The 27,544-nt window shown below is 45.2% G+C and overlaps 1 protein-coding gene across 1 annotated transcript in view; it reads left to right on the forward strand.

The window, feature by feature from the left end:
• Positions 1-27,544, forward strand: part of SYCP2L (synaptonemal complex protein 2 like) — a 221,342-nt gene that overhangs the window by 14,123 nt on the left and 179,675 nt on the right. The window contains exons 2-4 of the mRNA XM_077269880.1: positions 24,906-24,959; positions 27,121-27,258; positions 27,331-27,447. Coding sequence (XP_077125995.1) covers positions 24,906-24,959; positions 27,121-27,258; positions 27,331-27,447 — 309 coding nt within the window. The remainder of the gene's footprint in view (positions 1-24,905; positions 24,960-27,120; positions 27,259-27,330; positions 27,448-27,544) is intronic.

A 27,544-nucleotide genomic window follows, 5' to 3' on the forward strand; every position in this document is an offset into this window, starting at 1 on the left:
CTTGTTACTTGGTGGTGTGTATGATGGAGAGCCTTTCACCAGAGCATTTTATGCCACAGCAAGAGATGCAGGAGAGGCGGTCTCGCTCAAGCGAAAAAAGCCAGAACCGCCGTGGCAGCAGCAGAAGCCGCTCGGACAGCGTACAGACGGATCGCCATACCAAGGAGGGGTCCCTAGTCTCATTGGGAGACACGGAGAAAACCAATCAACCTCCGGATCCGGTACCCATACTTTGAAAGCGTCCGAGTGGTGAGTGAACTGCGAGAAAGTCCAGCACGCTAATGTCTGTTCTCTTATCTCTGTCTCTCCCCTCTTTTCTTACATACATTGCGGGGTGGAGTATAGGAGGTCCCCAAAAAATATAAGGGAAAAACTAAAAATGAGTGTCCCTTATGTAAAAAGCCTTTAAAGACATCTTGGGATAAAAGACTGTGTCAGGAGTGTATCAATAGGAAGGTGGCGGAGGAAACACCCTCCTTTACGGACAGCCTAAGATCTCTGATCCAGTCCGAGGTCTCTAAGTCCGTTAAAGCATTGTAAACAGCCGACACAGATGCCAGATCCAGGGACAGATCCAGCCCCTCCGTAGCATCCCAGAGGGATTCCTCAGAGTCAGAGGGGGACTCGGATACAGCTCACTACTCAGATAGTAGCTCAGAGGAGGAGGATACATTTCCAGCAGAGGCTACGGACAGGCTTATAAAAGCTGTTTGTTCTACCATGGGGCTGGTAGATGAGAAGGCAAAAAAGACAGCCCAGGAACTTATGTTCAGTGGCCTACAGAAGAGAAAACGGAGGTCATTCCCTATTAATGAACAATTACAAGAACTGATTAAAAGGGAATGGCAAAAAACGGAAAAGAGGTCCCAAATAACCACCTCCCTAAAGAGAAGGTATCCGTTTGAGGAAGAGGCGTCCTCATCTTGGGATAAAGCCCCAAAGATTGATGTGGCAGTCTCAAAAGTTGCCAGGAAATCCTCCCTGCCATTCGAGGACCTAGGTTCTCTAAAAGAGCCTCTGGACAGGAAGGTGGATAGTTCCCTAAAGACGGCATGGGAAGCCTCGGCAGGTGCACTAAGGCCAGCTATCGCGGCCACTTGTGTAGCCAGATCCTTAAAAGTCTGGATAGACAAACTGGAGGAACAGGTAGAGCAAAAAGTTCCCAGGGAAGCTATTCTAGAATCAGTACCAACCATGAGAGCAGCGGCTGTGTTTCTAGCTGAAGCATCAGCGGGCTAGGCTAGGCACCAGCGACCCCATTCCGTCGCATCTCCTCCAGTCCCTTTCCCCGGCTGTCACCTCTCACCTAACAAAAATATTCAACCTTTCCCTCACTTCCGGTATTTTTCCCTCCTCATTTAAGCATGCCATCATACATCCACTACTTAAAAAGCCCTCCCTCGATCAAAATTGTGCCGCTAATTATAGACCTGTCTCTAATCTTCCCTTCATCTCTAAACTCCTGGAACGCCTGGTCCACTCCCGTCTTACCTGCTATCTCTCAGATAATTCTCTTCTCGACCCTCTTCAATCTGGTTTCCGCTCTTTACACTCTACTGAAACTGCCCTCACTAAAGTCTCTAATGACCTACTAACAGCTAAATCTAATGGTCACTATTCCATGCTCATTCTCTTGGATCTCTCCGCAGCATTCGACACTGTGGATCATCAGCTCCTTCTCACTATGCTCCGCTCCATCGGCCTCAAGGACACCGTTCTCTCTTGGTTCTCCTCCTATCTCTCTGGCCGATCCTTCACTGTTTGTTTTGCTGGTTCCTCCTCCTCTCACCTTCCCCTTACTGTTGGGGTTCCTCAAGGATCAGTCCTAGGCCCCCTCCTCTTCTCTTTGTATACTGCCCCTATTGGACAAACAATCAGTAGATTTGGTTTCCAGTACCATCTCTATGCTGACGACACCCAATTATATACCTCTTCTCCTGTTATCACGCCGACCTTTTTAGAAAACACCAGTGATTGTCTTACCGCTGTCTCTAACATCATGTCCTCCCTCTATCTGAAACTGAACCTGTCAAAAACTGAACTCCTCGTGTTCTCTCCCTCTACAAACCTACCTTTGCCCGACATTGCCATCTGTGTGCGGTTCCACCATTACTCCAAAGCAACATGCCCGCTGCCTTGGAGTCATCCTTGATTCCGAGCTTTCATTCACCCCCCACATCCGATCACTGGCTCGCTCTTCTTATCTGCATCTCAAAAACATTTCCAGAATTCGCCCTTTTCTTACTTTCGACTCTGCAAAAACTCTTACTGTCTCACTTATTCATTCTCGTCTGGACTATTGTAACTCTCTACTAATTGGCCTACCTTTTACCAGACTCTCCCCGCTCCAATCTGTCCTGAATGCTGCTGCCAGGATCATATTCCTCGCCAACCGTTACACCGATGCCTCTACCTTGTGCCAGTCATTACACTGGCTACCCATCCAATCCAGAATCCAGTACAAAACTACTACCCTCATCCACAAAGCACTCCATGGCTCAGCACCACCCTACATCTCCTCTCTGGTCTCAGTCTACCAACCTACCCGTGCCCTCCGCTCTGCTAATGACCTCAGGTTAGCATCCTCAATAATCAGAACCTCCCACTCCCGTCTCCAAGACTTTACACGTGCGGCGCCGATTCTTTGGAATGCACTACCTAGGTTAATACAATTAATCCCCAATCCCCACAGTTTTAAGCGTGCCCTAAAAACTCATTTGTTCAGATTGGCCTACCGCCTCAACGCATTAACCTAATTATCCCTGTGTGGCCTATTAATAAAAAAACAACAACATAATCACGTTCCTCCATCATGTTCTCATACACTTTATGCAGTTAATAGCCTCTGTGTCTGTACTGTTACATACTTAGGTAGTTAACTGGTTCATGCAGCTTTACATGAACACCCGAGCCTTACACTATGGCTGGTCCAAATAACTAAAGCAATTGTTACCATCCACCTCTCGTGTCTCCCCTTTTCCTCATAGATTGTAAGCTTGCGAGCAGGGCCCTCATTCCTACTGGTATCTGTTTTGAACTGTGATTTCTGTTATGCTGTAATGTCTATTGTCTGTATAAGTCCCCTCTATAAGTTGTAAAGCGCTGCGGAATATGTTGGCGCTATATAAATAAAATTATTATTATTATTATTATTATTAGGCTGGCAGCAAAATCAGCAGCATTAGCCAACACAGGACGCCGTGCCGTATGGCTTAAATGCTGGCCAGGAGATACTCAGGCGAAGATGAAGCTCTGCTCTTTGCCTTGTGAGGGGAACTTCCTTTTCGGACCGGCATTAGATGAGGTATTGGAGAAAGCCGGGGATAAAAAGAACTTTCCAAAACAGCCATTTCAGCCCTTTCGTCGCTCCTTTCGGAGAGGTCAAAAATTCCGGAGGCAGCAGTACAGAGACTGAGACAGGAGCAACCTGGACAAGCGACCCAGGGGAGGAAAGGGCTTCTATTTTGGCAAGTCCCCCAGAGACACCAAAAAACCCTCCCAGTGACGGTCCTTCTCAGATGGGAGGGAGGCTCTCTCACTTCCTTCCAGCCTGGGAGAGGATCTCATCCAGCATATGGATCCGGCAGATCGTGGGATCAGGCCTAAAACTAAGATTCCACCACTGGCCTCCAAGAAGATATATGCAGACCCCGGTACAGTCCTCCCAAGAAAAACAAGACAGTCTGGAGGGGGAAGTAGCATCACTCCTAGACAAGCACGTCTTGGAAGAGGTTCCTATAGAGGAAAGGAGGGAAGGATTTTATTCCCCTCTTTTTCTCATTAAAAAAACGGACAACTCTTGGAGGACAATAATAAATTTAAAAGGCCTCAACAAATTTCTGGTAATACCATCGTTCAAGATGGAAACCATAAAATCAGCGGTGAAACTTCTTCTCTATCCCCAGTTTTACATGTCTGTCCTCGACCTCAAGGACGCTTATTATCACGTCCCAATCAGACAACAAGATCGTCAGTTCCTCAGAGTGGCAGTTCAGATGGGGTCCCAGCTGCGTCACTTCCAGTACAGGGCTCTGCCCTTTGGGATAGCAACTGCCCCACGCGTATTTACGAAGCTGATTGCAGAGGTCACAGCACATCTCAGGGAAAAAGACACTTTAATAATTCCCTACTTGGACGACTTCCTGATAGTGGGGAAGAACTTTTCTCACTGTCAGGAGCAGGTCAGGATAGTGATGGACACTCTTCAGACACTGGGATGGCAACTAAATCTCAAAAAGTCCAAACTAGAGCCGGCAATGGTCCAGAATTTCCTGGGGATAACCGTTGACTCCATGGCACAGGAGTGTCGCCTCTCAGAAGAAAAAGAGGTAAAAATCAAACAGATGATTATGACCACTTTAAAAAAAAACGGAAATTACTTTAAGAGGAGCCATGTCTGTGTTAGGGTCCCTAACCTCCTGCATACTGGCAGTAAAATGGGCCCAGTTCCATACAAGAGAACTGCAATGGTGTGTGCTGCATAATGACCTGGAACTTCAGGGGCATCTAGAGCAGAAGCTCATTCTCCCACTCTCTGTACTCCAATCTCTCAGATGGTGGTTACAGATAGTCATCCCCGAGAGGAGTTCCCTGGACATTCACAGCCTCCAAGGTAATCACAACAGACGCCAGTCCATGGGGGTGGGGAGCTCACTCAGACACACTATGGGTCCAAGACCCCTGGGCTCAAGAGGAGAAAGCTCTATCCTCAAACGAGTGGGAGCTCCTAGCAATAGAAAAGGCGCTAGAGAGGTTACTTCCTCACTTGGCAGGGCATCATGTGAGAGTCCTATCGGACAACCGAACAGCGGTTGCATACGTGAACCACCAGGGAGGCACCCGCTCCCAGGCTCTGATGCACGTAACCACAAGACTCATGTCTCTAGCCGAAAGGCACTTCCTGTCATTATCGGCCCTGCATATCCGAGGTGTGGACAACATAAAGGCAGACTTTTTAAGCAGGAACCACTTGAGGCAAGGAGAATAGTCCCTAAAGTCCGTTTTTCAATGGATAGTGTACATGTGGGGAAAACCCAAGGTAGACCTCTTTGCCTCAAAAGACAACAAGAAAGTCCAAAAGTTCTGCTCCCTGAACCCAGCAGACAGGCCGTTGGCAGTAGATGCCTTCAGCATAGAATGGACGTCAGGACTCCTGTATGCCTTCCCACCGATATGTCTAATCCCAGCGGTTCTGAGGAAGATCAGGGAAGACAAGGCCAGAGTGATTGTGATAGCGCCCTTCTGGCCGAAAAGGCCATGGTTTTACTGGCTGAGTGTGATGTCAGTGACGGACCCGTGGGTTCTCCCGGAAGACCAGGACCTTCTAATGCAGGGTCCCTTCAACCATCTGCAGAACTCCGGGCTTCATTTGACAGCCTGGCATTTGAGCGGTCGTTACTAGAGAAAGAAGGATTCTCAGCTGGGTTAATATCCACCTTGCTCAGCAGCAGAAAACCGGTAACGACCAAGATCTATGGGAGGATATGGAAGAAATTCCTGTCCAGCTCAGGGCCAATACGGGAAGGGGAGGTCCCGATAGTGGCAATACTGGAGTTCCTGCAAAAGGGCTTAGATCTGGGGTTAGCTGTTAGTACCCTCAAAGTACACACTTCAGCCTTAGCAGCCCTATTCAACTGACCTGGCAAGTAATAGGTGGGTGGTGAGGTTTATCCGAGCCTGTAGTAGAGCTGACTCTGTTCCATCTCCTACTCCTCCATCATGGGATCTGAATTTAGTGTTAACAGCCCTGACGGAAAGCCCCTTTGAGCCGTTAAATGCAACTTCTGATAAAATACTAACATTAAAAACAGCTTTGTTAGTGGCACTTACATCGGCCCGTAGGGTGGGGGATTTACACGCTTACATTTACAGCTGACCCCTCTTACACACATTTTGGATGATAGGGTTGTATTAAAATTAGATCCAGCATATCTCCCCAAGGTGGTATCGAGATTCCATAGGGCTCAGGATATAACCCTACCCTCTCTCTGTCCCAATCCCAGTAACAAAAAAGAGGAGAGACTCCATTGCCTAGACGTTAGATGTATCCTGCAGTATCTAGAGGTGAAAAGATCCTGGAGGAAGCAGAGGGCTTTATTTGTTTCGTTCCAGGGGTCAAGGAAGGGCCTTAAAGCCTCAAACAGACTATAGCTAGATGGGTGAGAGGGGCCATTATTCTAGCGTATAGTAGTGCAGGCAGGGTTGTTCCACAGGGTCTGAAAGCCCACTCCACGAGGGCCACGGCGACGTCGTGGGCGGAGAGAGCAGATGCTACCATCGACCAAATCTGTAAGGCGGCCACTTGGTCCTCTCCGTCTACATTTTTTAAACATTATAGGCTAGACCTCTCTGCTACTTCTGATCTCACATTTGGGAGAAGAGTGTTACAAGCAGTGATCCCTCCCTAAAAGAGAATACAAATCTCTGTAACTCTCTCGTGGTGCCGTCATGTATGATGGAAAAACACGGGTATTACATACCTGGTAATGTGTTTTTGGTTTTTTTTTCATGAGACATGACGGCACCCTTATATTCCCACCCTTTTGATCACATCATTAGTTGGGTGCATTATTTGTATTATACACTCCCTGGGGTATCGGTGAATAGAACCGTATTGGATGTATTATTTATGTGTACACTAACCAGCGGAGTTCCTCTCGTACTCTGTAAACAACTGATGTGGAGAGAGGAGCCGCCCACTCTCGGCTCAGGACACAGGACCTCGGTGGAACTTCGGGGTCCATCAGGTGCTTCAGGGGATTGAGCGCTGGTGCCCTGCAGGAAATTGGACTTGCAGGGAGGGACGCCGCTTTTCGCCGCTATGCATGAGGTCGGGTGTTCCAGGTGGAATCTTCAGAGAAGGAATGGCACTAGGACCACATAAATCACAGCACGAAAACTTTCAATTACGTCTCTCCATGCGGGTGCAGACAGCGTGGAGCAACTGGATTTATGGTGCTCGGCTATACATTTCAGAGTTGCAATACATCATTCCAAAGGTTAGTTGTAAGAAGATAGCGGCACTCACCAGTTGGTTGATCCACAGTGTTTAATCCATGTGCAGGTTAATACAAACACATCTTGGAAACTGCAGAGGGTACGGGGAGTGCAGAGGGACGACGGCCGTTTTGTGCAATTAGCACTTCTACGGGTTTCCAAGATGTCTGTATTAACCTGCACATGGATTAAACACTGTGGATCAACCAACTGGTGAGTGCCGCTATCTTCTTACAAGATAACCTTTTGGAATGATGTGTTCCAGGTGGAATGCAGATTCACCCAAGACAGGCGGCAAGCAGCTTCCGGGGTCTTGGAGGGGAGCACGTTGTTTCCAGTAACGTCACTAAGGCAGGCAAGAGTGTGCGCTCCAGCAGTGGAACGCATAGCAGTGTGGATGGTTCTGGCTACAGCATCCAGCGTCGCACTGCCGTGTTTTGTTTGACGGCACAACAGGCTCCTTGGCCATGGAGACAGTCATGGAAGGGGACATGCTGGAGGATGGAGCGGTAAGTACGCCGGGCGCAAACCACCCTCACCTCACATAGGCCTCAGGAAGCTTTTAGCCTATTACTCCCTCTCCCTATCTTATGCCATTTAGGATAAGGGAACCCCCTCTGCTCCTCCGACCACAGCTAAAAAGTCCAGCAAGGTCTCGATGAAATCCAACAGATGCCCCATATGCCACGTGAAGCTCCCGATCTCCCATGGCAGAACTCTGTGCACCCTTTACATCTAAGGTCATGAGAGATGAGCAGCCTTCCTTCACTGCTATCAGAAATGAGAGGCCTGAACCTCTTAACGGATTAGGTATCTATGTCCAGCCTCTCAAAACAGCGGCCTTCTAGGCCACAAGCAAGCCAGGTGGGAGAGGGATCGGAGGTAGCTGGATTATAGCTCAGATAATGGGTTCAACCTAAGGGACTCTGGCTCAGAAGAAGAGGAGGAGCTTCCAGTAGAGAGCCACAACCGGGGTAGAAAATAACTTTTCCAGGCGGAGGACATAGACGAGCTTGTCCAGGCGGTGAGGAGTACCATGCAGATCGAGGAGACCCCTTAGTCCAGACAGGACCTGATGTTCGCGGGACTTTATGTCACAGAGGCAGACTGTATTCCCTATAAGTGCACATATCCGGGCCATGGTACTAGAGGAGTGGAAGGACGCTGAATGCCGGCTGGTACTGTCCCGAGACTTTAAGGGTCGACTCCCATTCGACCCTGAAGAAGTTATGGGAAGAGAATCCTAAGATAAATGTCCCGGTATCAAAGGTCGCCAAAAAGACTGCCATCCCCTTTGAGGACTCGTCTAAGCTGCACAACCTATGGACAGAAAGGCTGACATTCTCCTAAAGCGAGCCTGGGAAACCTCCACAGCCCTAATTAGGACAAACATAGCAGCCACCTCGGTGGCCAGATCAATGTATCTATGGATCGGTCAGTTGGAAGAGCATTTGTCCAATAAGACCCCTAAAACTGATATTCTAAACTCCCTCCCCATCATGAAGCCAGCCATGGTGTTCCTGTCTGATATGTCGGCCTGATGGCAAAGTCAGAGACGCTGATAGAACACAGGAAGCGGACAATATCAGTAATGGAGTCCTGGGCTGGGCCATAAACTAGCAGAAGTCAGACTTGGTACCAGAACACAAAAAGATTTTCCTTGGGGTACGACTAGACTTCAGATGCAGAATATCCCACTTACCAGAGGACAAACAGGAGACAATGTGCGACTGAATCATGAATTTGCTAGAAATCGAACCTCCATAGGGGCCGCTATGAAGGTGCTGAGTCTGATGACGGCATGTATACCATGTGTCAGATGGGCACAGTCCCCTCAAGACCATTGCACAGAGATATACTGTCCAGATGGGATCGCCGTCAGAACTCACTGGATGGACCCATAAGCCTATCAGGACTAGTAAGGAGGTAACTCCCCTGGTGGACGCAGACAGAGAACCTGAAGGTGGGAGGGCTATGGTCCACCTCCCCTTATGTAGTGGTCACCACGGATGCCAGTGTGTGGGGATGGGGAGCCCATCTACACAGGAGAATCCTTCAGGGCAGGTGGCCGGATGACATCAGAAGCAGATCCTCCAACTTCAGGGAACTATATGCTGTCTGGGAGGCCCTAAGGCAGAACCGGTCCACGCTCTCAAATCGTCACATCAGGATACTATCCGACAATGTGACAATGGTCTCGTTCCTGAAGCATCAAGGCGGTCCAAGATATCGGCTACTTCAGGACCTGGTGGAAAGAATATTCATCTGGGCAGAAGGTACAGTCCTATCCGTAAAGGCTGTACACCTGGAAGGGTCCCAGAACGTGGTAGCAGATTATTTGAGCAGACAGCAGGTCTACCCAACAGAGTGGGAGCTGAACCAGGATATCTTCCAGGAATTGTCGGCGTTGGGGAACCCCCAAGACAGACCTATTTGCAAACAGAAGAAACTCGAAGGTCTCAAAATTCTACTCTCGGAACCCCTCGGATGTTCCAAATGGGATAGATGCCCTGAGTCAAAAGTGGGTAGAACCCCTCTCATATGTGTTTCCACCTCTGGCGCTCATCCCAACTGTCCTACGGAAGAACCAGGTGGATCAGGCAAGAGTCATCATGGTCGTCCTGTACAGGCCAAGGAGGAGCTGGTTCCTTTTGCTAGGAGCCTTGGCAATAGAAAACTCAATCGAGCTTCCCTTTGGGAGGATGTCATCCACCAGAGCCCGATTTGCCACCCAAACCCAGGGAGACTCCACCTCTCAGCTTGGATCCTGAAAGGGACATCCTGAAAGCTAAGGGCTTATCAGACCAAGTCATAGCCACTATCCAACAGGAAACCGGTCACATCAGCAATTTATCTAAAAATTTGGAAACCGTTGTCTGGAGGGTGGCAGGTCCAACTTCGTGGCAGGTTCCCCGGACATACCTAGAGTCCTAGATTTCCTTCAGGCAGGATTCAACAAGGGGCTTAGGCCCAGCACCTTGAAGGTCCAGGTTTCAGCACTAAGCTCTTTCTTTGACTATTCTCGAGCATCACACCCATGGATAGTAAGTTTCATTCGAGCAATTGAGGCTGCTCCCCACTATTAGGCAGTTTACTCCACTGTATGTCCCCAGCGAAGATATGCCCATATCAATTCGCACACGGAAAACTGCATTTTTAGGGGCGATCACTTCGGCTAAGCGGGTAGGGGAGATCCAGGCCCTATCCACCAGAGACCCTTATCTCCTTAAGATTAGACCCTGCATTCATACCAAAGGTAGGCTCTAGCCAGAACCGAAATCGGGTGATAGTGTTACTCTCCTTTTGCAACAATTTTTCCAACGCAAAAGAGGAGAGCTTCCACTCTCTGGATGTCAGACGGGCGGTTACAGAATATCTTGAGGTCACTAGTAGCTGGCGCATAGACCCAAACCTGTTTTATTCTTTTTGGGAGAAAGAACATTCTGTAAGCACTATAAACTTGATGTACTGTCTGGCCAGCAGACCGCATTTGGTAGGATAGTTCTACAAGCGGTAATCCCACCCTAGGGAGGTTCTTTGGTACTCGCCATGGTGCTGTCAGGAGAGATGTCCTGAAAAATAGGTATTAGACTTACCGGTAATTGTTTCCAGGAGTCCATCCTGACAGCACTGGTAGTTCCCTCCCCAGTATTTTGATATGTCATATGATGTAATGATTCTGTCATTAAAGGGTTATATGCATTATCCATGTGATGGTACTTGTTACAACACTGAGGGAAAGGGGGTGGGATGGGACCTTTTAACCTCTCGTGTGCTACCTGTCCCTGCAAGGAGGTGGAGGACGTCCTCCATGGTGCTGTCAGGATGGATTCCTGGAAACATAATTACCGGAAGGTCTAATACCTATTATTTTTTTATTTTATTATTTTTCCCTAACTAAGGGGGTGATGAAGGGGGGTTTGATTTAATGAATAGGGTTTTTTTATGGCGGATTTTTGTTTGGCAGCTGTCACACTCTAAAAGACGCTTTTTATTGCAAAACATAGTTTTTGCATCACCACATTTTATCCATATTTTGGCCCACAGTCATGAGGTCTTATTTTTTGTGGGACAAGTTGTTTTTATTAGTACCTGTTGGAAGTAGTAGCGATCCTACAAGTCACAATCAACCCTTTAATGAGTCGTGCAATATGAATTTGGCTTTTATCCTAAGTCATATTGCAAGACTCGTTTAAAGGGTTGATGATTGTGACTTGTAGGATCGCTACTTCCAGCAGGTGGCGCTATAGAGTTCAAGTCCTCTTTTTCTCTGAAGAGGCAGTTTGCATATTATATTTCCCAGAGGAGCATTGCACGGCGAATAAGCCTCCTTACCTTGGCAAGCCAGCGCTGGTATGTCACTCTCCATAAGGAGAAATTTTGCCGTTTAGACACCAGTCCAGAGCCTCTCAACTAGCCAAATTAGATCTCATGCTTCGCACTGACGAGGGCCAACAGCCCGAAACACCGTGTCTGCGAATTGAGATACTGATTTGGCTTTTATCCTAAGTCATATTGCACGACTCGTTAAAAGGAACCTGTCACCCCGTTTTTTCCGTATGAGATAAAAATACTGTTAAATAGGGCCTGAGCTGTGCATTACAATAGTGTATTTTGTGGACCCCAATTCCCCACCTATGCTGCCTTAATACGTTTCCAAAGTAGCCGTTTTCGCCTGTCAATCAGGCTGGTCTGGTCAGATGGGTGTGGTGTCTTCCCCCAGATCTTGCTTATTTTTCCGTTGGTGGCGTAGTGGTTTGCGCATGCCCAAGTCCAGAATCCACTGCACAGGGGAGGGAAAAGAGCGCGATCTGCGCTATTCCCCTGATGATCGGTGGGGGGCCATCTTCCTGTGGCCGCGCGTGCGCAGATAGAGCGCTCTGCTGCACGGGGCTTCAGGAAAATGGCCGCGGGTGCGCAGATGGGAGATCGCAGCGGCCATTTTCCTGAAGCCGAGTTCGCAGAGCGCTCCATCTGCGCACGCGCGGCCACAGGAAGATGGCCGCCCCCACCGATCACCAGGGGAATAGCGCAGATCGCGCTCCTTTCCCTCCCCTGTGCAGTGGATTCTGGACTTGGGCATGCGCAAACCACTACGCCACCAACGGAAAAATAAGCAAGATCTGGGGGAAGACCCCACGCCCATCTGTCTAGACCAGCCTGATTGACAGGCGAAAACGGCTACTTTGGTAACGTATTAAGGCAGCATAGGTGGGGAATCGGGGTCCACAAAATACACTGTTGTAATGCACAGCTCAGGCCCCATTTAACAGTATTTTTATCTCATACGGAAAAAACGGGGTGACAGGTTCCCTTTAAAGGGTTGATTGTGACTTGTAGGATTGCTACTTCCAACAGGTGGCGCTATAGAGTTCAAGTCCTCTTTTTTTTTTTTTTTTTTTCTGAAGAGGTAATTTGCATGGTAAATAGCTAAGCATTTCTCTGCCCACTCTTCCATAAAGGCCTCCTCTATGGACTATACCACTTATTGTGGACATATGGACAGATACTCCAATCTCTGATTGGGAACTCTGCTGCTCCTTCAAGCTTACCTTTGGTCCCTGTGCTGCCTCTCTGATACCCTCCTTGCCTGGGCTGAGCGTTTTGGTGGGTGGCCCTCCCTTGGCGGTTTTGTTGTGGTACCATGCTATTTCCATTTGATGATAATGGATTTGATGGTGCAACAACAGGAGGTCATCAGAGACTGGGGGATATATATACACTCACCGGCCACTTTATTAGGTACACCATGCTAGTAACGGGTTGGACCCCCTTTTGCCTTCAGAACTGCCTCAATTCTTCGTGGCATAGATTCAACAAGGTGCTGGAAGCATTCCTCAGAGATTTTGGTCCATATTGACATGATGGCATCACACAGTTGCCGCAGATTTGTCGGCTGCACATCCCAAAGATGCTCCATACAAGGCAGGATGGATCCATGCTTTCATGTTGTTTACGCCAAATTCTGACCCTACCATCCGAATGTCGCAGCAGAAATCGAGACTCATCAGACCAAGCAACGTTTTTCCAATCTTCTACTGTCCAATTTCGATGAGCTTGTACAAATTGTAGCCTCAGTTTCCTGTTCTTAGCTGAAAGGAGTGGTACCCGGTGTGGTCTTCTGCTGCTGTAGCCCATCTGCCTCAAAGTTCGACGCACTGTGCGTTCAGAGATGCTCTTAGGCCTACCTTGGTTGTAACGGGTGGCGATTTGAGTCACTGTTGCCTTTCTATCAGCTCGAACCAGTCTGCCCATTCTCCTCTGACCTCTGGCATCAACAAGGCATTTCCGCCCACAGAACTGCCGCTCACTGGATTTTTTTTCTTTTTCGGACCATTCTCTGTAAATCCTAGAGATGGTTGTGCGTGAAAATCCCAGTAGATCAGCAGTTTCTGAAATACTCAGACCAGCCCTTCTGGCACCAACAACCATGCCACGTTCAAAGGCACTCAAATCACCTTTCTTCCCCATACTGATGCTCGGTTTGAACTGCAGGAGATTGTCTTGACCATGTCTACATGCCTAAATGCACTGAGTTGCCGCCATGTGATTGGCTGATTAGAAATTAAGTGTTAACAAGAAGTTGGACAGGTGTACCTAATAAAGTGGCCAGTGTGTGTATGTGTATATATATATATATATATATATATATATCTCTCTCCTCCGGAGCCCACATCAAAGCAGGGATCTGAGGTCAGAAAGGGGTTAAGTATCTGAAATTTGATCATTTTGAAAATTTAGCAATTTTAATTTTTATGCCCTTAAATCTGTTGTCACGCAAAAATATTTTAATATTTCGCTTCCCACATGTTATATGTTTTCCCAATGCGGCACACTTGTGACAGCAATCGTGTGTATATATGCTATGTAAGGTGTATTGTATTCACTATACATACTTTTGTGGTCACATTTTTGGGATGTTGTTTGGCTTGCAAGTTGCCACTAATATTTGCTTGTGCTTACTGACTAGACCCATGTTATGTGTACATGGGCCATTATTGAGCTTTTCCATTACGTCCCTCAGGACAGCACCATGGAGGACGTCCTTCCTTGACCTATAGCGGGACAGGATCATAGGTTAAAAGGACCCTCCCACCTCCACCCTCCAGTGTTTTTCCTGTCCCTACAGGGGACGGTTGTATGAGAGGTTGCTCCTAGAGCGAAGATAGACTCCTCTTTGAGAGGTTCCTCAGCCAACAAGTCAGCCTGTGCAATGGGCTTAGGGGATCGTTTGGCAGGTCCAATCCTTCCTCCTGTCAAGTAGCCCAGGGTGGAAACTCCCCGGTGGGGAGTCCCTCAGCCCCAGAGACCAGTCGAGCGGACGGGCTCCTAGGTAGAGCCGCTTCCTCCCGGTGGGGGGCTCTCGGCTCGGACGCCGACCGGCAAAACACCACTACGTCCCAAAGTCGTGTGATGGAGAAGGCCGTTGCACTTCCGGTGATGTCAGAGAGGAGCGCCGGCACTTAGGATTGGCATGCGTTCCACGATGGAACACAGAAGGGGGCACAGGTGAAGAAATCATTGACAGTAATGCGGGACGCCGCTTCCTTCCACGGTAGGCTCTCGGCGTTACCAGCTCCCCCTGTCTTCTAGCAGGTATGGAGCCAGCACAGGTGAGTGCATGGTTTAAATGTTGCATTGATGGCCTGGGCCTCTGGGCTGACTCTAGTCTCATGCCTTTGTGCCAAAGCTGTACCTGGAACCCATTTGCAGCTAGGCCTTGGACCTCTAGGCTATGGTAAGGCCATATTTCCAGGCTACATCTCATGACTGGACTTCAGTTAGTTGCAGGTCTTGTCTGCACAGAGCCTTATAATTGGGCTTCAGAGTGATATTTATTTATTTTATTTTTTTTGGAAGCATGCTTTCCATTTTCTGGTTCAATAAACAAGTTTCACTTTTCTTTGCAACTTAACTACTCCGTCCATAGGAGGACACAAGGTGTTATTTCAGCACATTGTCTCCATGAAGACTGCCCTCCAGCTGCGCCTCATTAATTGGCTCCTTCGGGTGGAGTCAGTCTGACAAATGAGATGTACTTTTCAGAGTGGAGATTTATCTGGAACTCTGATAGATTGCTCTTTTGCTTAAAGTGTGTAAGTCTGGTCTCTTGATTGGCATCTTCAAGCATGGCCTAGTCTCTCTGTGCATCTCTTTGCATCATACTGCTTCTAGGCATCATATCGAGTGCCTCCGTGCATAATACTGCATCGTACTGCTCTTATGCATCATATGGAGTGTCTCTGTGCATGATACTGCATCACAGTACATCTATGCAACATATTGAGTGCCTCTGTGGCTTCATACGGCATCATACTGTTTCATAGGGACTTTGTGCATCATATTTCTTTATAGTTCCTATATGCATCATAGCGCTTCATAGTTACTTTGTGCATCATATTGCTTCATGGTTCCTTTATGCATCAGAGTGCTTCATATTGCCTTTCTGCATCATATTGCATCACGGTTCCTATATGCATTATAGTGCTCATATTGCTTCATGGTTCCTATACGCATCATAGCGCTTCATATTGCCTCTGTGCATTATATTACAGCATATTGCTACTTGAGTCAAAATTAGCCACAAAATAGTAAAACATTACATTTATTGAAAATTATTAATTTCCACCTAAAACATACAACCGCTTTCTGACATTGGACGTACTATCCCGTCGAGGTGGGGTGGGCCCATATGACCACCGACGGGATAGTACGTCCAGCGCGATTGGCGGTGCTCACGGGGGGAGTGCAGCCGATTGTGGCCGGGTGTCAGCTATGTGCCAGGAGTGGTCACGGATCACCCCCGGCACACCGCGATCAAACATGATCGCAGTGTGCCGGCGGTACAGAGAAGCATCGCGCAGGGTGGGGGCTCCCTGTATAATTCCCTGAGACCCCCGGAGCAACGCGATGTGATCGCGTTGCTGCGAGGGTCTCTTACCTCCTCGCTGCAGGTGCCCGGATCCAAGATGGCCACAGCATCGGGTCCTGCAGGGAGGGAGGTGGCTTACCGAGTGCCTGCTCAGAGCAGGCGCTTGGTAAGCCTGCAGTGCTGTAAGTCAGATCGGTGATCTGACAGAGTGCTGTGCAAACTGTCAGATCAGCGATCTATGATGTCCCCCCTGGGACAAAGTAAAAAAGTAAAAATAAAAATTTCCACATATCCACAAAATAAAATAAAAATAATAAAAAAAATTCCTAAATAAAGAAAAAAAATATATATATTATTCCCATAAATACATTTCTTTAAATAAAAAAAAAACAATAAAAGTACACACATTTAGTATCGCCGCGTCCGTAACGACCCCACCTATAAAACTATATCACTAGTTAACCCCTACAGTGAACACCGTAGGGAAAAAAAGAGGCAAAAAACAATGCTTTATCATACCGCCAAACAAAGTGGAATAACACGCGATCAAAAAGACGGATATAAATAAACATGGTACCGCTGAAAACGTCATCTTGTCCCACAAAAAAACTAGCTGCCATACAGCATCATCAAAGAAAAAATAAAAAAGTTATAGTCCTCAGAATAAAGCGATGCTAAAATAATTATTTATTCGATAAAAACTTTTATCGTATAAAAGCGCTAAAACATAAAAAAATTATATAAGAGGTATCGCTGTAATCGTACTGACCCGAAGAATAAAACGGCTTTATCAATGTTACCAAATGTGGAACGGTATAAACGCCTCCCCCAAAAGAAATTCATGAATAGCTGTTTTTTGTCATTCTGCCTCACAAAAATCGGATTAAAAAGCGATCAAAAACTGTCACGTGTCCGAAAATGTTACCTTTAAAAACGTCAACTTGTCCCGCAAAAAACAAGACCTCACATGACTCTGTGGACCAAAATATAGAAAAATTATAGGTCTCAAAATGTGGAGACGCAAAAACTTTTTTGCTATAAAAAGCGTCTTTTAGTGTGTGACTGCCAATCCGCTATAAAAAATGCTATAAAAGTAAATCAAACCCCCCTTCATCACCCCCTTAGCTAGGGAAAAATAATAAAATTTTAAAAAATGTATTTATTTCCATTTTCCCATTAGGGTTAGGGCTAGAGTTAGGGCTAGGGTTGGGGCTAGGGTTGGGGCTAAAGTTAGGGTTAGGGTTTGGATTACATTTACGGTTGGGATTAGAGTTAGGGGTGTGGTAAGGGTTACCGTTGGGATTAGGGGTGTGTTTGGATTAGGGTTTCAGTTAGAATTGGGGAGTTTCCACTGTTTAGGCACATCAGAGGCTCTCCAAACGCGACATGGCATCCGATCTCAATTCCAGCCAATTCTGCATTGAAAAAGTAAAACAGTGCTCCTTCCCTTCCGAGCTTTCTCGTGCGCCCAAACAGGGTTTTACCCCAACATATGGGGCATCAGCGTACTCGGGACAAATTGGACAACAACTTTTGCAGTCCAAGTTCTCGTCATCCTTGGGAAAATACAAAACTGAGGGCTAAAAATTATATAATTTTTGTGGAAAAAAAAAAAAGAATTTTTATTTTCACGGCTCTGCGTTATAATCTGTAGTGAAACACTTGGGGGTTCAAAGCTCTCAAAACACATCTAGATAAGTTCCTTAGGGGGTCTACTTTCCAAAATGGTGTCACTTGTGGGGGGTTTAATGTTTAGGCATATCAGGGGCTCTCCAAACGTGACATGGCGTCCCATCTTAATTCCAGTCAATTTTGCATTGAAAAGTCAAATGGTGCTCCTTCCCTTCCGAGCTCTGCCATGCGCCCAAACAGTCGTTTACCCCCACATATGGGGTATCGGCGTACTCAGGACAAATTGCACAACAACTTTTGTTGTCTAATATCTTCTATTACCCTTGGTAAAATAAAAAATTGTGGGCAAAAATATAATTTTTGTTAAATATGATTTTTTATTTTTACGGCTCTGCATTATAAACTTCTGTGAAGCACTTGTTGGGTCAAAGTGCTCACCACACATCTAGATAAGTTCCTTAAGGGGTCTACTTTCCAAAATGGTGTCACTTGTGGGGGGTTTCAATGTTTAGGCACATCAGGGGCTCTCCAAACGCAACATGGCGTTCCATCTCAATTCCAGTCAATTTTGCATTGAAAAGTCAAATGGCGCTCCTGCATTCTTAGGAACGGAGGCTGCCGGTTACACCGCTAAGGTCCAGGGTCCGCCGGAGGGGTGAGTATATCCATATTTTTTATTTTTATTCTTTATTTTTTACATGAATATGGATCCCAGGGCCTGAAGGAGAGTCTCCTCTCCTCCAGACCCTGGGAACCATCCAGGATACCTTCCGATATTTGTGTCCCATTGACTTGTATTGGTATCAGGTATCGGCTATATCCGATATTTTTTGGATATCGGCCGATCCAATCCGATACCGATACTTTCAAATATCGGACGGTATCGCTCAACACTAGTGGTAGACTCTGAAAGTCTTTCATACACAGACCTGGTTTGGCAAGGCAGGTGTCACACTGATGGTGTTCTTTCCTATCCCACTTCTGTAACACATGTGCTACCTTTTTTGCGACTTCTCTCTATCCAGTTTGAGGGACCTCACTGGGGAAATGTTGCCCTGGTACAACACGGGCACCTTCAGTTCTGGAAGTACTAAGACCTTCTCCTTCCTGATAAAATATTAGAGCCTTGATCACTACTTCCTGGAACTGAAGGAATTTTGCCTGCACATCTTTTTAGCAGTTGCATGAAGCAGTTATACATTGACCTCTCTATGATGGGTATGGCCAGCTTGTTGTACCACACCTTGGCTTATCTCATAGCACTGTGCAGCTGGACAACTTGATCAGAGAGATCAACTTCCCCCATGGTTTGGTGACCTATGTAGATGAACAGACAGCGGCGGGGGTGCTGTCATCACCATGTATGTTGGTCAGGACTAAGGACATCCCTCTTGTGCTTGACCAACAGCATGTTGTTGCTACCCAATTAGTGTCCAAGGGAGGTATCTCTGATTATTACAGAACTTGGAAGAGTGGGATGCTGGTATACACGTTATCTACGTAGAGGTGAAAAACTTGGCCCTGCAGTGGGTGCACAAAGTCCCACACAATTTTCCCACTCAATCCCTGGACAGGGGGACATTTGCGGGGTTGAAGATGGGTGTCCTTCCCTTCATAAACTCTAAACCTGTTGTTGTTGTTCCCTTAGGTACACTCGCACGGTTCGTAGAACTTAATTCTGTACCTGGCCCTCTAAGGCTATGTGCCCACGTTCCGGATTCCGGATTCGTGTGCGGATTTTTCCGCACAGTTTTTGCAAAATCCGCAAGTAAAACCTAGGGGACTTCCTGCATTTTTTTTTTTTTTTTTTTTTTTTGTGCGGATTTCACTTGCGGTTTTACACCTGTGGATTCCTATTGAGGAGCAGGTGTAAAACGCTGCGGAATCCGCACAAAGAATTGACATGCTGCGGAAAATACAACGCAGTGTTTCCGCACGGTATTTTCCACACCGTGGGCACTGCGGATTTGGTTTTCCATAGGTTTACATGGTACTTTACTCAGCTTGCACTTAGTTTTGAAATGTGGCCAGGGCTTAGTGGTATAAGGTGTAGCTATCCACAGTGGACACATATTTTATAATTCACATCTAAAATGTGGCTAGAATTTTTCTGAAATTTACTCCAAATATTAAAGTTCTGTCTCATAGGCTTAAGTATATTAAAGGGAACTTGGCTGATTCATGTTGCTGGAGAAAATTGACAAGTCCTTCCAATAAGAGACCTATCACCTGGTAAAAGCAGCCTAGGGGTGCGGCCAGATTTGTTTGGTCTCCGGGTATGGTCCTCAGCCAGATCTTAAAACTATATTCTCTCTGAAAGCCCTAGCGTTTCAGATAAATATACCTGGCTTGAGGCATGCAGCCAGGCTCTGATTCATGCTGACCGTGGTTTGGATAGCGTGAATCAGCTGACAGGTTCCCTTTTAAGGGCTGTGCCCCGTAATAAATTAGACACATCCTGCTGTTGCTAGCTAGATACATGAAAAGGAACTTGTCAGATGCCTGTAGTATGGGCAGCACAAGTTGGCATATACCAGATGTGGGCTTCATCATGACATACTGTATATATGTTGGACATCCATGTGTCGTGGTCTGTTATACATGGACTGGCTGCGAGTCCCCTGACTGCAGCTTAAGGCTATGTGCACACGTTGCGGATTTTGCTGCGGATCTGCAGCTGTGGGTCCGCAGCAGCTTTCCATGCATTTACAGTACATTGTAAACCTATGGAAAACGCAATCCGCAGTTCCCATGCTGTGGAAAAAAAATGCGTGGAAACGCTGCGGGTTACATTCTGCAGCATGTCAATTCTTTGTGCGGATTCCACTGCGGTTTACACCTGCTCCATAATAGGAATCCGCAGGTGTAAAACCGCAGGTGGAATCTGCACAAATTCTGCATAATAACCGGTAAATCCACAGGTAAAACGCAGTGCCTTTTACCTGCAGATTTCTAAAATCCGCTGCGGAAAAATCCACAGAGCTACATTCTACCCTAACAGTGTCGGGCATATATTAGACTGCCAAGCTCAGGTCTGGAAAGCTATGGCCAGTCATTGCCCACCTTCCAATATTTAGACAATGACACGCGGATTTGTGAATGTGGCCTTACTCTGAAACATTGTGTCCAGAGCCAGGAAAGAATAGGCTAGTTGTATGCATGGGTCACCTTGCTTAGGTAGATTCACAGATCTCTCCTTACACCTGTAAGGGGGTGAAGAGGAAGATGAGCCCAAAGGTGGTTGCTTTCCCTGCTCCTTACCAGGAACCACTTAGTCGGACAGCTGGGTTGTTGGGGGGAGGACTGTCTGCCCTGGACAGAGGAGACCATATGACTGCTGGGGGCAGAGAGGAATAGAAGAGTGTGGTCAGAAAAGAGCGGGAGAGCAGAGTGCGCAAGACAGAGAGGACAACACGCCAGAGAGAAAGCAGGCTGCAGCGCCGCGCTCCCCATGAGAGAGTGCTTCCCATGAGGGCACTGAGGCTGAGATACCAACCATAGTGAAGGCCGTATGTGAGGGTGTGGACTCGGAAGACTCCATAATCAGAGAAGACTTTTCCCCTGACAGTGCAGAGACAGTGACGCGAGCGCGCAGGCCTGGTGACTGCAGTGATGAGCCAAGACCCTTGAGTGTGACAAGTAAGCTGCCCTTTGTGTGTAGCATTGCTACTGCAGAGAGACTGCCAGCTTAACATACAGAGACTCCTGCAGCAGTGTGACTGTCCTACTTCTTGCTTCCAGTTTCACTCTGAGAAAAGGCTGCAAAAGATTTAACCCTGGAGTCTCCAGTTCCCAGGAGACAGAGCAGAGACCGTGGCCCATGCAGAGACAGTGGCCCCTGGTACCCACGGTATTAGTGCAGAGCCCCTGATTCCTGTTGAGAGACTCAATAATAGACTGAGCTTCGTTCTCCCAGGATAGGCTGTATTGTTGAAGCAAAAGACTCAGAGCACAGAGGACCCCGTTTGCCTAGCATCCCCTATGCCCACAACAGTAACCCCTTAAACCCCAGGTTGTGGGTTCTTAGAGACTACAAGCCCACGGATAACAGAGGGACGACAAGTGCCGCTGTTTCTCGGTGCCTACGTTGGAGAAGATGACCCTACAAGCAAGTCCTCATCAGACTGATAAGTGTTTTCTCAAGAAATTCCGTTTACTACTGTTATACTGTTTGACTGTCTGGGAACTTATACTGCTTTCCAGATATTCCCTATATTTGCACGGTTATATCATCAGTTTATTTTCCACTGTTTTCTCCCTGCGAGGAGAATCTTACTCCTGTTAATAAATCCCCCTCAACAGTTGGTCTGTCTGTTCTGTGGTGTCATACTCTACCCTGCACCCTAATACACACCTACAAATGGTGAGATTGGTAGATTCAGGTAAGAGAAGCTGGTGGGGACCTCACATCCATAGCTAGCCAATTCAGCACCTCATACCCGGTTCTATTCTCTAAAGTTTTTCTCCACTGCAATGTTTCAGAAAAAAATAAATATCCAAGTTAATGATGAATCCCGTCGTTTATTCCTGCTGTTCAAACTATAAACGGCATGAATCAACTTGCAAGTTCCCTTTAAGGCTACATTCAGTATTTGAGATTTTGATGCGCACATTAACTAAAATTAGGTTACTTGTGTTTTTGAGTGCGTATTTTTTTTTTTTTTTTTTTTTTTTAATGTGCTTTTAGCTCATTTGACGCTACGGTTTTTGTTGCTATGTCATGTTTTAAATCTGTTTTTTTAATTTTTTTTTTTTTTATACTTCCTGTAATTTGACTTTGATATAGTCATGTGTGGATTACACAAGTTTACGTTTGATGCCTTTCTGCTTTTTATTTATCGGCAGATTTTCTGTATCTGATGCAAGGTAAATCTCTTGGAAAAATCTCCACATAAAACCTCGGCATAGTAGCAAGAGAAATTGACATGTTGCAGACTTGAAACCTGCGCAGGTCAGTTTGCGCTGAGTACAAAAAAAAGTGCAGTGGGCATGAAATTTCTATAGATCCCATCCATTTTGCTGGAACTGTAAGATGCTGTGTTTTTGATGCAGCAAACATGCGTAGAGTCAAAAACTCATTGTGGGCCCACAGCCTAAGGCCGGCCTCACACTAACGAGTTTTACGGACGTATGAGCGCATAAACTACGTCCGTAAAATACGCATTGCACACGGCTCAATGATTCCCTATGTCCCAGCTCCTATCAGCCGTATTTTACTGATCCGTATTATACGGTCTTGTACGGCCGTACAAAATCGCAGCATGCTGCGTTTGTCACCGTATTGCGCAAAAAAAATCGCCAATGAAAGTCTATGGGGGCGAGAAAAATACGGATTACACACGGACCAGCAGTGTGACCAGCGAGAAATACGCACCGGTGTTAGAGAGAAAAGCCGGTAATTCAATTGCCGGCTTTTCATTTCTCCTTCCCAAACCCGACAGGATATGAGACATGGTTTACATACAGTAAACCATCTCCTATCCCTTTTTTTTTTTTTTATATTCCACACTACTAATGTTAGTAGTAGTGTCCTCATGAACTGGGGCCTTGGAAAAGTTCCCATGGTCGAGTTCATATGAGGACATCCAGCAGAGGGCGCCTCACCGCAACTCAAGGTAACTACAGATCACCCTGCTTTCCTTTCAGTACCCGGGGGTTTACAGGCACGAGCAAGTGCATTAGCACAGCTCCTGGCTGTAAAATGATTTAACCCCTTCAGATGGATTTACTTCGTGGGACATAACGGAAGGTATGGAATATTGTTGTTTGTTTTTTTAACTTTGTTACAGAACGAGGGTCTTCAGGTGGATTAAGAGTCTAATAAAATATTACAACAACATGTGTCTTTATTTCATTAAAATACTTTGTAATCGTGTGTGTGTGTTTTATTAACCATTTAGTACTATTGGATTAATAATGGATAGGTGTCATAATTGACGCCTCTCCATTATTAATCTGGCTTAATGTCACCTTACAATAGCGAGGTGACATTAACCCTTCATTACCCCATATCCCACCGCTACACGGGAGTGGGAAGAGAGTGGCCAAGTGCCAGAATAGGCGCATCTTCCAGATGTGCCTCTTCTGGGGTGGCTGGGGGCAGATGTTTGTAGCCAGGGGGGGCCAATAACCATGGACCCTCTCTAGGCTATTAATATCTGCCCTCAGTCACTGGCTTTACCACTCTGGCGGAGAAAATTGCGCGGGAGCCCACGCCGATTTTTCCCACGATTTAACCCTTTATTTTACAAGCTACAGCGCCCAAATTTTGCACATACACACTACTAACATTAGTAGTGTGGAATATGCAAAAAAAAGGGATATGAGATGGTTTACTGTATGTAAACCATGTCTCATATCCTGTCGGGTTTGTGAAGGAGAAATGAAAAGCCGGCAATTGAATTACCGGCTCTTCACATATATCGCGCTGAATTAAATATAAATACAGAAAAAAAAAATATATATATATATATATATATATATATATATATATATATATATATATATATATATATATATATATATATATATCTCTATATATATATATATATATATATATATATATCTCTCTATCTTAATATATATATATATATATCTATCTATCTTAATATATATATATATATATATATATCTATCTTAATATATATATATATATATATATATATATATATCTATCTTAATATATATATATATATATATATATATATATATATATATATATATATATATATATATATATATATATATCTATATATATATATCTATCTTAATGACAATATATACTGTATATATGTTTTAACGAACATTTGAGCACATAAATCCATTAGATGTCGGTTTTGCAAGCCTGCGAGAAAACATAGTCTTAGGCTACTTTCACACTAGCGCTGTTTTGAATACATCGCAATGCGTCGTTTAGGAGAAAAAACGCATCCTACAAAGTTGTCTGCAGGATGCGTTTTTTCCCCATAGACTTACATTAGCGACGCACTGCGACGTATGGCCACATGTCGCATCCGTCGTGCGACGGTTGCGTCGTGTTTTGGCAGACCACCTGCAGAAAAAAAGTTATATAACTTTTTTTGTGCGTCGTGTCCGCCATTTCCGACCGCGCATGCGCGGACGGAACTCTGCTCCCTCCTCCCCGGACCTTACAATGGGGCAGCGGATGCGTTGAAAACCTGCATCTGCTGCCCCCATTGTGCTTTTATTTCACAGCATGTGTCGGGCCCGTACCGACGCTAGTGTGAAAGCAGCCTTAGCTGTTAGGCCCCTGTGTTACTGCACAAGTTGCTCCAATAATTTGTCCGCCCCTGGTTCTGAACATTTTGCTTTCGCCTAAGAGTTTCTGTGAAATTATTGTATATTTAAAGATGTTTGATGTCAATGACAATTTGATTTGTTACAGGGAGAAGAAAACCTGAATTCAAGTGAAAAAATGAACATTCAGACTGAATATTATGTATGTAACTGTTACGGTATATTCTGCCCTATCCGTCGTCTCATTGTTGCACAATTTTTGTGTTGTCACGTATACGTTCTGCAGGTGAGTGGCAACTTAGTCACTGCACAAAAAATGTAAGGCCCTGAGTCACTCCCGTTCCTCCACTCTTCTGAAGTAATTTCCTCCTTCTTTAGCACCTTTAGTATTGGCATCTTATTCTCTATATGTTTGGCACCACTTAATTTTTTTTTATTTCCCTCAACAACTTTTATCCAGATGTTTGTTTAGATGTATTCATCAAATGCAACTTTTACCAAATGTCATACTTTTTTGGTACATCCTGCTCTGTGACCTTCCTCAAATAAGGTTTCTGTAAGGCTAGGTTCACACTAAACGTTTTTGCTGCATTCTTTTTCTAAACACCTATAAATAGCGAATTTAATTACGTCTAAGCAATATTAATCATACACACCAAAAAGGGATGCTAGACTGCACTAATAATATAATGTCAACTTTATTAAAGAACAGGTAAAACCGAATACATAAAAAATGAGACACCACAGAGAACAGACACAACTGGAAGGGATGGCTGGAAAATAAGTGGCTAACATAGAACAACTACCTCCCAGTACGATATCAAAGCAGATAGTAATAGCACTCAACCAGTTCCAAAATATAACTACCGATATGGTGACTGAAAAAGTGCAACAGTGCAATCAATCAGACAATAAATTAATAAATATTCACAAATGTGAGGTAGTACCAAGTGGTATACTATATATTATAAGAAGTATGTAAAAAGCATCAGTCAGCATATCGGAAAGTATATCATACATCCATTAGTACATACCAGGAGGAACTTATTTACCTAATAGATGCCACCAGCCAGGGACCCGACCACACCCAACGCGCGTTTTGCTAGGAAAGCTTCGTCCAGGGGTCCCCTGGACGAAGCTTTCCTAGCGAAACACGCGTTGGGAAGTGGTCGGGTCCCTGGCTGGTGGCATCTGTTAGGTAAATAAGTTCCTCCTGGTATGTATTAATGGATGTATGATATACTTTTCGATATGCTGACTGATGCTTTTTACATACTACTTATAATATATAATATATAGTATACCACTTGGTACTACCTCACATTTGTGAATATTTATTAATTTATTGTCTAATTGCACTGTTGCACTTTTTCAGTCACCATCGGTAACGGTAGTTATATTTTGGAACTGGTTGAGTGCTATTACTATCTGCTTTGATATCGTATTGGGAGGTAGTTGTTCTATGTTAGCCACTTATTTTCCAGCCATCCCTTCCAGTTGTGTCTGTTCTCTGTGGTGTCTCATTTTTTATGTATTCGGTTTTACCTGTTCTTTAATAAAGTTGACATTATATTATTAGTGCAGTCTAGCATCCCTTTTTGGTGTGCATTTTTTTTCTGCAACAAAACCTGCACTCATGGCAGAAAAGAAGCATCAAAAATGCATGTTTTGATACTTTTTTTTGTGTGTTTTTCAGGATCCACCACATAAGCCGGACTACAGGTCTTGTATTGGTGACCAATGTTCATGAAAAAATACACATAGAAGTGTGACAGCTGAGGGAGGTGAATTGGCCTGGAATAATTGACCTAAGACACTGGCAATTCATTGAGTTTGTAGAACATGGTCTGACTTTCACACTTTGCTCAGCCATTGAGTTGCTCACACATTGTGCTATCTCGCACCTTAGTCGGCAACAAGCATTGCTCAATTTCACACCTTTGTTGGCCAATGTTTACTTTTTATGCATCACTAATTTAATGAAGCTGTACTAATCCCAACTGCCATCTCAGGTGACCAAGACAAGATGGTAAATCTGGAAAAATTACAAAAATATGTTTCATACAGTGCTGGACTTGCGTTTTTTTTCATTTTATCAGCGTTTTTTTTTTTTATCACCCGTTGCTTTCAATGATGGAAAAACGCTGTAAGAAGTGACCTAAGTCCAAAAAAACCATGCCAAGCACAAAATACTAATGACAAAAAAGTGTGTGCATGAGATTTCTGAAATCTCATAGGCTTTGCCGGAACTGTACAACGCAGCTGAAAGTTATCTTTAATTTTTCCTATGATCAAAAAAGGTAACATTAGTGATGATGGTTGTAGCAACAAGTCATTAATTAATTTATTTTTTTTAATTGCAGCTGGAAACTCTAATCGTCGATGCTTCTAAGGGCAAAGGGTTTCAGGAAATTAGTGCATTATTTGAGCATAAGGTAATATGGTCATCACAGAAATACAGCAAGGTTCTCTTAAACCAAATGGACAGGTTAATAAATAAGGTGGGTACGTGACGGTGCAGTTTTTCCATTCCACAACTCTTTTGGATTCTACACACCTCTTTTATTTTGTAGGAGTTGGATCGAAATGAATTTCAAAATGTATCTCTAGTGATGAAATGCATACAGCATTTCTGCAAGAGTGAATGCCATGATGGTCCATCCTTGATTAAACAAGGCCTGGTTTCTAAGATAAGTGCTACATTCACTTTTTTTTTTCTTCCTATCGCTATGCTTTCTAAAATTTATATTCCATTAGTGTTCACATAAGTATTGACATTCATTTAAC

The sequence above is a fragment of the Ranitomeya variabilis genome, chromosome 6, assembly GCF_051348905.1.
Source record: "Ranitomeya variabilis isolate aRanVar5 chromosome 6, aRanVar5.hap1, whole genome shotgun sequence".
Lineage (NCBI taxonomy): Eukaryota > Metazoa > Chordata > Amphibia > Anura > Dendrobatidae > Ranitomeya > Ranitomeya variabilis.